The sequence below is a fragment of the Hippopotamus amphibius genome, chromosome 14, assembly GCF_030028045.1.
Source record: "Hippopotamus amphibius kiboko isolate mHipAmp2 chromosome 14, mHipAmp2.hap2, whole genome shotgun sequence".
Taxonomy (NCBI): domain Eukaryota; kingdom Metazoa; phylum Chordata; class Mammalia; order Artiodactyla; family Hippopotamidae; genus Hippopotamus; species Hippopotamus amphibius.
The window spans coordinates 67,356,939-67,369,896 of NC_080199.1; the positions used below are offsets into that span (position 1 = coordinate 67,356,939).

At 38.3% G+C, this 12,958-nt stretch overlaps 1 protein-coding gene across 1 annotated transcript in view; it reads left to right on the forward strand.

Annotated features, from left to right (window-relative positions):
• Window positions 1–12,958, forward strand: part of TRPC4 (transient receptor potential cation channel subfamily C member 4) — a 184,184-nt gene that overhangs the window by 141,968 nt on the left and 29,258 nt on the right. The window contains exons 5-6 of the mRNA XM_057707523.1: window positions 1,858–1,997; window positions 11,871–12,184. Coding sequence (XP_057563506.1) covers window positions 1,858–1,997; window positions 11,871–12,184 — 454 coding nt within the window. The remainder of the gene's footprint in view (window positions 1–1,857; window positions 1,998–11,870; window positions 12,185–12,958) is intronic.

Here is a 12,958-nt window from a genome sequence, read left to right on the forward strand (position 1 = left end):
GTCATGAGAGTGGAACCCTCGTGAATGGGATTAGTGCCCTTACAAGAAAAGACCAGAAGAGCTAGCTCACTCCTTCTGCCAAGTGAAGATACAGAGAGGTCAGCAGTCTGCAGCATAAAAGAGGGCTCTTGCTAGAGCCTCACCCTGATACCCTGATCTTAGACTTGCAGCCTCTGGAACTATGAAAAGTAAATTTCTGTTGTTTATAAAACAACTCATCTATGATGCTTTGTTACTGCAGCCCGAACAGACTAAGACAGGTGGGGGCGAGGATCAGTATCAGAATTCCTGCTCCCCCCACAGCTTTCGGCCTTCCTTGAGCACCTTTCCATCCACGTGTTTGCCACTCCTCCAGTGGATGTCAGCTTCTGCTTCTTACTGGGTTTTTGTCAGCCTGTTGATGGGAGGCAGGAAGTTTGTCTGTTGTCCGAGTCTAGGATCAGACTTAGGTAAACCTACACCTGGGTGTCAGGGATGGATCCAAACCTTCCTTCTCGTGGCAGTAAAACTGTGCAGGTCATGTCCTGAAGAGAGTTTCCTGACCTTCCCCTGTGGTAGGAAGCCTCTTTGGTACAAAGTCTAGGCCCTGGAGGTGTTTCTTGCTTCTCCCATAGGGCTAACATGCTCTGCTTCCTAGGGGAGAGGAGCTTGGGTGGGTCTTTGTGCCTTCCCCAGAACCAGCCTCTTGAGCAGTGGTGGGGTCTACGGAGATGAGTTTACAAGCCAGTGGACACCTCCCCTCATGTCTGTGTCCTAGGGGTTCTGTCCTCTCACACCAGCTCACACTCAGCCTTTAGAAGGTTGTTTAAGAAGGTTTTCTTTTGTACAATGCCAGGATCTCTTACCCTGCACTCTGCCGCGGGGAAGCTGATGCTTACCTTGTCACTCTCTTTGCAGGAACCTGTCTCTCTTTGAAGTACAGGCTCCTTGGTTTCTCACTTCTCTGATGGATTCATGAAAAGTCACAATTTTATAGTTATACAACTTTTTCTTGCTTTTAGCACAGGACAAATATGAAACTCTGTGCTACCCACATTCGGTGTTTCAAATTATCATTTCCTTAAAAGTCTTGTTGTTTTCTTGCTTATAGGTTTAAAATCATATTTACCCTTTTAATATTTCCTGATTCTAGATATTTTGATATCTTTCTCATCATTAGGCTCTAAAAATATGGAAATAGAATAATGATATGTAGTGATATTTTATAAGGGCTTTCTAGTATTTGAAAATAAAATATTTCCTATTAAAATTGTGACCATAATAAAGGAAAGGGATTTTTATTTTCTCTGGATGTAGCTTTAAAGCTATGCTAGCTATAAGGTCTTTTATTGAAGTATGAATGTTATAATTGTCTTCTGTCCAGAACTGTGATCAGATCTCTGAAGGTGCTAATTGCTTACAAAAGCACAACAAAGTTCCCTGCTTAATGGTATTAAGGCAGTTATGTTCACTAGATACACTGTTTTTTAGTAAATCTTTGAGTCATGTTGATTTGGGGGGAAAATGTCTTCAAGTATCTGTTTACAAATAAATGTTACAATATTTTCCATGAGAAAGATATATAGGTATAGAGGAATTACAGTTTGATGCAAAATTGCACAACTGTATGAATTCATCAAGTGGATAAAAGAAAGTGAGGGTGTCCCAAGAGAATTCTCTATAAATTAGCTAAGTGTCCTGAACATTTTAAAATCTGACTGGGACTCAATTATTATTACCTATAAAAATAGGTGTTGCATTTAGAGTAACTATATAGTCTCTTGAAGCTCCAAGATTCTCTATTTCCTAATTATATGTCTCTGTCTTTAGTGATTCGATTGAAAAATCACACTTATGTGAATCTTTCTATAATTACAGGTTTTATATGGGGAGAAATTAAACAAATGTGGGATGGTGGACTTCAAGATTACATCCATGATTGGTGGAATCTGATGGATTTTGTGATGAACTCCTTATATCTAGCAACAATCTCCTTGAAAATCGTTGCATTTGTAAAGGTAACTATTGTTTATGTTCTTGGTAAAGCATAACTTCTGATAAGTATTGATATACCTTTCATTGTGATTATTTTTATTACTGACGTTACCTAGAGCCTTATCTGTATGTGAAATTCATCATCTCATGACTTTATTGAGAGATAGAAATAGAAGACATAGATAATACACAGTTTATCATCATAAAACAAATTTTAATAGACATTTAGAAATTGTCACCCAGTTTTCTTGCATCTAAATTGAATGTTGCCTCAAAACTATTCACAATAGCTGCTCTCATTTCTAATCCTTCCCATTTCTAATGAGATTCTGCCTCAAACACTGTTCAAATTTCGGCAACCAAAATCTATTTTTATCAGTTATAACTAACCGATAAAATTACACAGACTGATCAAAATATTACCCTCTCAAAGCATTGAAATTATTATTTCAGTTTAAACTAATATAGTTTGATATAATTAGAGCAGAATATAATTTCTTTCTTCTCACCCCATTCAACATGACAGTGCTGAAATCTCACACACCCATTACTCCCCTGCATTTTGTACAACATCAGTCTTATCCCAAATCACGTAATTTACATAAAACGTTTTTGTTCTGCAGTGACAATTGGGATAATTTTGTACTTTGGGGGATGTTTTCCAAACCAAAGTATTAGATTATCGTCTCCTCCTTCCTGCCTTTCTTTTTCCCTCTTTCTTTTCCTCTTCCTTTTTTAAAAAAATTTGTGTCAAAATGATGAGTAGATTAGTAAAAAATAAATAGTGTTTAATTGGACTGTGCATGAATAATTCATACCGTCTAATGAGCTGAGCTAGGAAATGCTAACATGAATGAACTCTTATGCATTTGGTCTAGTCCTACGTCAGCTTCTGAAATGTTCAGCTACAACAGGTCTAAATTACCCAAAGTTGTTTCTTGAATTGTTCAGTTCACGTCTCCAGCACTCATCTAAGCATTAAGAAAAATCATTTTCTACCAATTTCATGGAAAGCAAGCTGTGCTTTAAGAATGGAAACATGATTTGATCATTTTTCCAATCTGCGTTAAGGTGAATGGCCTTGGGACCTTCTGAAGATGACAGAAGGTATTGTGTTAACCAAGAGGTTTTGCATCTGTGTAGGAGATGGATATTGGTTTTGAAGTGCATATGTCTCCAGTTCTTTCCCCTGTAATGATCCTTGAGTATATCTATAAAGTTGGTTTGGACATGTCTCTATTAAAAAGTAATTCATCTGTTTTTTGTGGCCCCGTGCAGTTATAAAATTTTGGTAACATATGACTGTAGCTGTTATTCTCAAACATTCAGGTGCTAACAATCACTTGGAGAGCTTGCTGAAACAGATTCCTTAACTCCATTCCCAGGAATCAGGAGTATTAGGGAGGGGCGTAAATTTGCATTTCTTGCAAATTCATCAGGTCATATTGATGTAACTGATCTAAGGAAGACACTTTGAATAGCCCTGGGCTGCAAAATTCTATTCAGCAGCTTAGAGAAGAGTGGGATTGATGCCAAAAAGAACCCCTCTCCTACAATACTTATACTAAAAAACATAATATTTTTATAGATTTCATTTATATGGTGTTTACTTATAGTACACATATATTTTTATATATAAGAACTCTGGTATAGACAGAGTACGGTTACATAAATTAATGAATGCTTGTGGATATTTGGCCTCAATGATTTTAGATACTGGATTTGAGTGTTCTTAAAATGTTGTAAATTCTTCATGTGCAATGTCTATTTTCATACTAAAGTATAAACATTGTTTCTTATACTACACCAAGGGAAAATTTATGTTAAAAATTCAGCGAGGGACTTCCCTGGCAGTCCAGTGGTAAAGACTCTGCGCTTCTAATGCAGGGGGTGTGGGTTCAATCCCAGAACAGGGAACTAAGATCCCGGGTGCCAAAAAAAAAAAAAGAAAAAGAATTCAACTCACCCACCCAAGTGATGAAGGGGGGAGGGAGCGGGATGGAAAAGTACACAGAAATGACCTCCAACGACAATGACGTAAATACCATGGACTCTTCAGGAAATATATAGTTTGCTTGTGTGCTTTGGCTATAGGAGTTCAGCTAAGATTATAAATATAAATGGTGAAATGTTCTTTCTGAATGATTAGTTTGTGTGACCAAAACTTGAGTTGCACGGGTAGAGTTTAAATGGTTGCACGTTAGACTCGGGTTTCCTGGGCTCAGTTTTCTTCTGTCACTGACTAGTTATGTGAACTTGGGCCTATTCCTTGACCTCTCTGTGACTCACCTATAAAACAAGGAGCATAACAGTTTCTTCTGCCTTATGCTGTCCGTATGAGAAATAAGTGAGCCGGTGTATTTAAAGTGCTGGTTATAGCGTAAGCACGTGTGATTAGTTTTTCTCCTTTCTCTTCTACTGCTGTTTCCTCTTTCCTCATATACTTTGCATCCACTGGACTTGACTTTTGTAATGTCTTTGTTGTGTCTTTTCATTTGCTTTTTTTATTGAAAAAGAGTCTGAGCTCGGATTTGCACTGCCTTTACCACTTGCAACCTGTCTGATTTGGGGCAGGTTATTTAAGGTGGGCCTCAACTGTATTATCTGTTATATGATGGTAACAGTAGGTGCTGAAGGGGGAGTCTGTGATGTCATGCTGATTTGCTGACTCACCCTTCTTCATCTTCGTTTGTTCTAGCTTTCATTTTTTATGCTAATTTTTAATCATTTACAACTTACTATTTCAGGAAAAGGTGCTTTATTTGTGTACAAAACTAGACTGCTATGAATAAGGCAAACAGTCATTATGTGAATCAAGCAATAAAAGTTTATGGGGTCACACTAAGAAATCAGCTTCCCATCTGTTTGCTGAGAACACAGAGATGCCTTCAAGCAGTTCAGTACAGAAAGAGAAATGCACATGAAGACCTTACAGTGCAATAAGGTCTACAGCAGGGGCCATGCTGGCATCAAGGAAGGAGCTAAATTTTGCTGGCAGTGTCCTGAAGCTATTTAGAGGACAGAGTGAGTGGGCATCTACCGTGTCCATGAACATGCACGAGTGTTCCAGGGAGAAGAGACATAAACTGCAGGAGTCTGAGTGTATAAAAGGGGTCAGTATCTTCAGAGGGATGATCCAGGGAATGGGGCAGCCAGAGCATGGGAAGGACTTTCCAAATTATGCTACAGGATTTGGACTCTATAAATAAAGAGGAACCCTTCATGAGGTTTAAAAAACAGACAATGCGTCAAATGATGATGAAGTAGGAGAAGCTAATAAAAGGTTAGATTTAAAAAAAAAAATTAGGAGGTAAGAGCCACAAGATAGTTGATTTGTTATTATGAAAGAAGAGCTGGATAGGATCATTTTGATGCTGTTCCCCAGTAAATAGCTCACTTTTCATGGTACAGGCAAATGACCAAGGAGTTATAACTGGGACCTCTGCTGGAATTGCCCAGGTTCTATCTTCTGCCTGCAGGTGCACAAAGGGTAGCAAAAATCTAACCCTCAGTCATGTTGGCCAAGCCATGGATCCAGCCAAAAGAACTCTCAGCCCACAAGAGGAAAACCCTTCCATAATTGGTCTTCAGAGGGAGAACCTCTTAGAATAGGTCTGCCAGAAGGGCCACTCTTCCTTAGTTGGTTCATCCTTTTGCAATTCATCCACCTGGAGGAGATTTTTTTTTTTTTTTAACATATAAAAGGGTCCTTTCTAGCCAAAGCCATGGTCTGGGCTCTGGTCCATACTTGATACAACTGCTGCCTGTACCACTTCCCACCACTGTGATTTGGGGCAAGTGACTTAATCTGTGCCTCAACTTTCTCATCTGTAAAATGACAGGAATAATCAAATCCCAGAGAAGGTTTGTGAAGATTACATTAATAAGCACATTTAATGCCATAGGATGGAGCTTAACAGAAGCACTCAGTTGTTTTTTATTTTTATAAAAATGCAACAGCGTTGTACTACACAAAGACAGCACAGTTCATGAGACTTCAGGACTCTCCTCCTTCCACGCAAGGCTTTGTGATACTGCTGTAAATGCCTTGATTTCATTAGCCTTTCACAGCTCAGGGATTGTAGCTTTTTTTTTTTTTTTTTTTAATTTGCTCTTAATTTTTGAAGGAGAAGGATTTTCAATCATTTCCTCTTCTCACCATGTGAGAAAAAGGAAAAAGCTCTCTCCGGAGCTTTTTGATGCCTGGGCATACTTAGAAAATGTTACTTCATCTTCATTGAGAATGTTTTTCTCCTGAATATTACCCAGTCCCTTTCCCTGTGTGCAACTTGTCTCTGATATTCATCTTCACTCATTTGGCAGAGTGATTAAATTCCTATGCCTTGTCCGCTGTGTAATATAAATAATAGTTTCAAAAATAAAATTACTCGGAATAAGAACATTTATTTTAACAGTCTTGCTGGAATTTTTCACAGCACCATTCCTCTAAATAGTGCTAAGTATTTATCTCATTCATCCCTCTTCTTATCAGCTAGAAAGAAGGCAAATGTTTCCATTTCACAAATGCTATAACTGTAGGGAACTCTGCAAATTATGAACTTTTCTAAATATTCTTTAGTTTTGTGACAGAGAGCTGGAGATATTTATTTTATTTTATTTTGTTTATTTATTTTGGCTGCACCAGGTCTTAGTTGCAGCACGAGGGAATCTTTAGCTGTGGCATGTGGGATCTTTTTTTTAGTTGCAACAGGCGGACTTAGTTGCAGCATAGGGACTTCTCTTAGTTGTGGCATGTGAACTCTTTGTTGTGGCATACATGCAGGATCTAGCTCCCCAGCCAGGGTTGGAACCTGGGCCCCCTTCATTGGGAGCTTGGATTTCTACCTACTGGTACACCAGGGAAGTCCCAAGAGCTGTAGATATTTAAATCTCAGTTATTTAATTAATATTATCTACCACAGGAGAAAATCATATGCCTTCCTACTGTCTTTCACTTCTTAATTATCTAACCAGCTTGGCAAAAGGGAAAGGTTTTCACCTTATAAATCAGACATTAAAACCAGTGTATGTTTTCTATTTAATTTTGTGTGACAAATATTTTCATTGTTCAACTTAATTGTTACTCATTTTGATTGATTCCTTGACTTTTGTAAGTGTTCATCGGACTATAGAGAATATAGAGATGAACTTTTCCTATATTCAAGGAACTTACGACCCAATATTATGATGCAGTACGTCTTCCTCTTCTAACCTCTTGCTAAGGTGTACATGACCTGGTTTCATCTTTCTTTTAGAGCTATCGCTATTCCTAGACCCTCTGCATTCCAACTGTATTAAGATACTCACATTTCTACAAATGATCCATCTTTTCTAGCAACCATGCTTTTGAATACATCTGTGATTCTTCACCCTAGGATGCTTTTTGAGCTTCTATCATATATATAAAACACTCTATTAGATGTCCAGTACCAAAAATGCATTAGACAAAGCTCCCTGCATGGAAATCTGACAAGTGATTCAAGGGCAAATATTCTATTTCACAGGTCTGCATACAACCAAGTCTGTTAAAAAGAATCTGAATAGAAATGAAGGCTTAAGGCAAAGCCAAACCATAGTAGGTTTATACTACAAGGGTGAATCAAAAATTACCTGCACTCTGGCTGTAGAATTTATAGAAATTTTAATATAATTGGAGTGCAGATAATTCACCCTTGTAGAGGGTGAAGCTACAAAAGCGAGTATGTGAGAGAAAGAGGAAAGCAGCACTGGCTGATCCTTGAAGGGCTGTAGGTGTGTAGGTAGCTCTCGATCTCGCTCCACCATGGAATACTAGCTCTGGTCAGCAGGGTCCTAGTGTCCACTCACCCGCGGTCTGAGAGCACTTCTCAGGGGAAACATAAGCATTACTTATTGAACGTCTGTCTTCTTCACTGTATTGTAAGCCTGCGTGGCATGAATTACATCTTGTTCGATTACCACCATGAACCCTGAAGATAGCACCTAACACACAGTAGGCACTGAACACATATTTGATAGACAACAGCCAAAGAGACAAGATAATTAGAATTTAAATCCCTCTAGACAAAGAGTCCAGTATTCATAGAAAGGCATTTTGGTGAAAATGTGAGGGTAGTTTGGGGAATTGCTGGTTCTAAAGGTTTGAGCCAGAGCAGTAAGTACTTAATTGGGTACAAGTGGCAGGTCAATCTCAAAAGGAAGTCAAGACCCAGATTCCAGAGGCCTCATGCGACATGTTGGGAAATTGGAATTTCATCTGGAGGACACTGCAGTCATTGCAGAACAGTAAGAAAGATGTGAGACAGTCTGGCCCTTTCAAGAGATGATTCTAGAGGAAATACATGATTGTAGGGAAAAGGTTCAAGGCAGAGAGAAGAGGTAGGAGGCTATTATAATAATTCTGTGGGAAATAGAGGAGCTTTTTTTTTAACACTTGAGGATACCAGTGTAGGGGAGTAAGCAACATATATAAGATTTCAGCTTCAAAGGCTGGGAGTCCAGAAGGGAAGTCTCGAGGATCAACCTCGCATGCTGCCTTGGGTGATTACCTGCCATTCACTGAGATGAGAAAGGGTACATTGAGGAGGAGCTTGAGGATGAAAAGATGATCAGTTTCAATTCTGGCCTGTGAGTCTGAGGCACCTGTGAGATATCCGAGAGGAAAAGTCAGGAGGCAGGAGAATATAAAATATGACTGTACGGTGCGACTTCCGGACTAGAGATGTGGAATCGGGAGTCACCAGTGTATAAATGACAGTTGACATCATTGGAAACATCCAGGGAGAGTAGACAGAATGAGAAGGGAAGGGGTTTGAAAAGCGAACTCAGCGTTTACAGGGAAAGTGAGCAAGGAGAACCCACAAAGAAAACTAAGAGTCATTACTGTGGCTGGAGGCAAACATGCAAAGTTGAACCAGGAATATAGGTTTTGTGAATAATTTCTAGAAAACAGAGCCAAAGAAAACTTTAAAATTTGAATTAATCTTTTCATTTCTAATCATATGTGGAAAATATATTTAATCACTGAAGAATCACCATTTTTCTCTACCAATTCACAGACGTGTGGTTTGTAAGAATTTTTTAAATTGCTTTGTAAAATAATGTCTATATTTAAAAACCCAAGTTAAATGTGCATAGATGTGAATGGTAGAAGAAAAATTAAAAAGTAAAGTTAAAAGAATGAAATCAAGAGGTGATTCCTAAAGGCTTAGCTCTCGATTTACTCCTAACAGGAAACAAGGTTTCTGGGTCAGAAAACAGACCAATTATTTACTTACATAACAATCTTAGCCTTGGTTCCCCATGCTTCAAGCCCCCACAGAGCGACAGATGAGAGCCAGATGTGCCCTTCACGTACAGGAGTTTGTACCCCAGGAGATGAACTGGGAAGTGATGCATCTCAGAGCTTATATACTGCAGCTGTGCCCGCTGCCCATCTTCCCTTGGAGAAGGAAGGAGAAAGACCTTAACTTTCTATGACAAACAAATTCTCTCCGAGGAGGCAAAGGTCCCTTAGGAGTATTATCCTTAGACTGTAAGCGGATGACTCCAGGGGAGGTATTTCTAAATCTCTCAGGAGGTCTGTATCTTTAATTTCCAAGACTTGTTTGCCATTCAAACATCCTTTAACCCAAATACCAGCAATATTTTTCTCAGGAAGCCCCGACCATGCATAAATGTGAACATATTCACGTAGCATTATTTCTCAACAATTACCAGACGTGCTGGACTTTGAAACAGTCTTGGGTAATTATACTGGGGCAGAAACTAGCATCTCTGATTTATAAAATGGAAAACCTTCCTCTTGTGATTTTACAAGTCCCAGCTGAGAGAATTTACTAAGAAAGTTTCTAAAGTGCAGTAAGTCAATAGTAGAGATGGAGTCAGTGACCACACAATGATGGATTCTACATCCAACTGCTGCAAACGGGCTGTGAAACAAAGAACAAGGAGCAGCATCTCCACTAGATTCGATTACATCTAAGGACCCTCAGAGCTTGAACAGCGTATAATCTCTATTCATTGATGGCCCCATCAGCCCCTGATTGATAGAATGTATTGCTTTCTCTTCTCTATTCCCATGGCAGTTTGTGTTAATCTCTTAGAGCATTTTTATTAAAATTAGCTGTCCTTGTCATCCTCACTGGACTATGTGTGAATACTTGATGGGAGAAAATGTCTCTTGAGCACCTGTTACGTGCAGGGCATTGTGTTAAATGTGGTGAGAAATTCCAAGAAAATAATTATATCCTTAAGAATGCTTACTGTTTAGTGTTTTGTACATTTTGAGATATGGTCCTAAGCCATTTTAGGGAGAGAGAGAGAGAGACAGGGAGATAAAGAGAGAGGAGAAATATATAATTAGCTATCAACAGAAGGGTAGAGATTCTCTACTAAAATATGTGTGTCTTTCAAGACAAGTGAGAAAAGGAAGGTGAATGTTATCTTAGTCTGTGAAGAAAAAGGTGGCATAACATATGGGTGGGGGGAGAGGAGTAGAGAGTTAGGTGGTGTTTAATACCACAAACTGTCATTCTGATACTCGTTATAATGAATAAAAATCTTAAATTAAAATTTTTTTCTGTATCTTCAATCATTAGATATTTTATGCTGAAGCCATGCGTGGGAATGTTCAAGAACAGTTATCAAGATTTAAAAATAGAAAATAATTTCCTTCTAGTTCAAACTTGATTGTTTTAAATTGTCACTCAAGCAGAAATCTGAGTGTTGAACAAAATCAAGAGCTTGTGATGTATTTTCTCCCCAAGGAGATTTTTTAAATGCTATCTATTAGCTTCAAGAGAATTAGTTAACATTTGTAAAGGTCTTTGGGATAAAACGCAATGTAAAAAGAATGGAAATATTCTGATGGGACTCATACAGAAGTAAATTTCTTTTCCCTACGTGACCATCAGGAAAAAGCTGCAATTGTTTAGACATATTTTTAGTGACATATATGAAGAAGAGAATTTAACTTATTGTTCAGTTCTTAGACAGGTGTCATAATAGATGTTCATCATGTAATATTTCAAAGAGTGTATTTGACCTTTGCTCTTGTAGAGATACAAATTTACCTCAAGACTACAAGGGGTAAATTTCACTGTGCTTTTTATAATAGCCCAATATCCAGATGTTCAGAGCTGACATTTTAATTAAATCATACTTTTAAAAGAATTGCTGGTCAAAGTTTAATGCAGCAAATTTTTTAAAATCACATATTTTATCGACTTAGGGAATGTTCAAACAAATATCATACCTCCTACACATTAAATATTAAAAATTAGCAATTTATTGACTGCTAGGATGATTTCCAAGTTATGGTTTATGTACATTTAGGATATAACAGATGCAAACTATTAATGGTCATTTCCACATTAGCCATTACTGTATACAAGACAACAGAGGGCTACTTCCACTCGTTTATATGTAATTTGTATCCAACATTGCTCTGGAACAGGCAAGTGGAACATGGTAACTAAAGCCATTGATTGTGTTCAAAATGTAGCAGTTTTCCTTTATAATGTGGTTTCCTTTGTTATGATATCGCTATTTTTCCCAGTATCAAATCAAACTACTCTTTTTTTCCTGTGTAACATTTTCCTTTTCTTTTTTTAAAGTTCCATTGAAAAGATCAAGGACAGATGTAATTCACAGATTAGCAAATGCTACAAATGACAAGGACAGTCCAGGAAGGTCACTTTGATTAGAGCTCAACAATTATAAGTTCCTTCAGTAAATTCCTATCTTTTGTGTAAATTAGAATTGCTGCCACCATCATGGAAAACATCAGCTTCCTGCCAGGAGGCCGCCGTGGTGCTGAAACTACCTGAAAAATCATCCTGGCCTGAGCTTGACATATTTATACGTATATGTTTGTTTCATATTCTATTTTCCCTTTGTTTCTCTCTTTTCTCCAGTACAGTGCTCTTAATCCACGAGAATCTTGGGACATGTGGCATCCCACGCTGGTGGCTGAAGCTTTATTTGCTATAGCAAATATATTCAGTTCCCTGAGACTGATCTCACTGTTTACTGCAAATTCTCACCTGGGGCCTCTGCAAATATCTCTGGGAAGAATGCTCCTGGACATTTTGAAGTTTCTATTCATCTACTGCCTTGTGTTGCTAGCATTTGCCAATGGCCTAAATCAATTGTACTTCTATTACGAAGAAACAAAAGGGTTAAGCTGCAAAGGCATACGATGTGAAAAGCAGAATAATGCATTTTCAACGTAAGTCTTGCCGATATTTCTGTTGGGAACGTCAGGCAGAATTTAGAGTGTATTACATTTTGAATTTGAACCGTGACAAGTGGTTGCAAGGAAAAATGGTGCTTAGTACAGAAAACAGAAATATCCAGTACACTTATTTTAAGTTTTAGTAAAATGGTCTTTTCTTTTAAATGACCTCATATAAAAGACTGCTATGTATACTGCTTCAAAATGTGGACTAGAAAGAAACTTGTGCCCGGTGATAGCTTACAAGCACTTTAAGAGATAGAATATATGGAAAACCAATCATGGAAGAAAATCCAAATGCTTTTCAATCTCTGCTCCGGTATTTTCCAGATACTAGAGTCCTGTCATAGGTCTCTTTCATTCTAGGGATCCCTACCCAAAAATCTAAGCATGGAGAAAAAAATCCAAAATAGAGACCTCAGGCTAACCTCAGCCATGATTATGATACACAGAGATCCCTCTGTGCCCTTACAGCTGAGGAGCTTCAGGTCTTGTCCGATGTCAAGCTCCGGTAATGCTTACAGTCAGGCTTGCTGACAGCAAAGGTTCATGACCACGGTGCTTCAACACAATCCTGACCCCTCTACACGTCTGCATCCACTTCCTTCCTGCTGTGATAAACAGTGAATTAGCAGATGAGTTAAGAGGTTAGGTGATCTTCCTCTCCACAGTAACCACATGTGAATACATGGTGATTTTGTAGACAACCTTGAAAGTCAGATGGCCATTCATCGGCCATTCTAGAATTTTACGTAATCTGAGAGTACA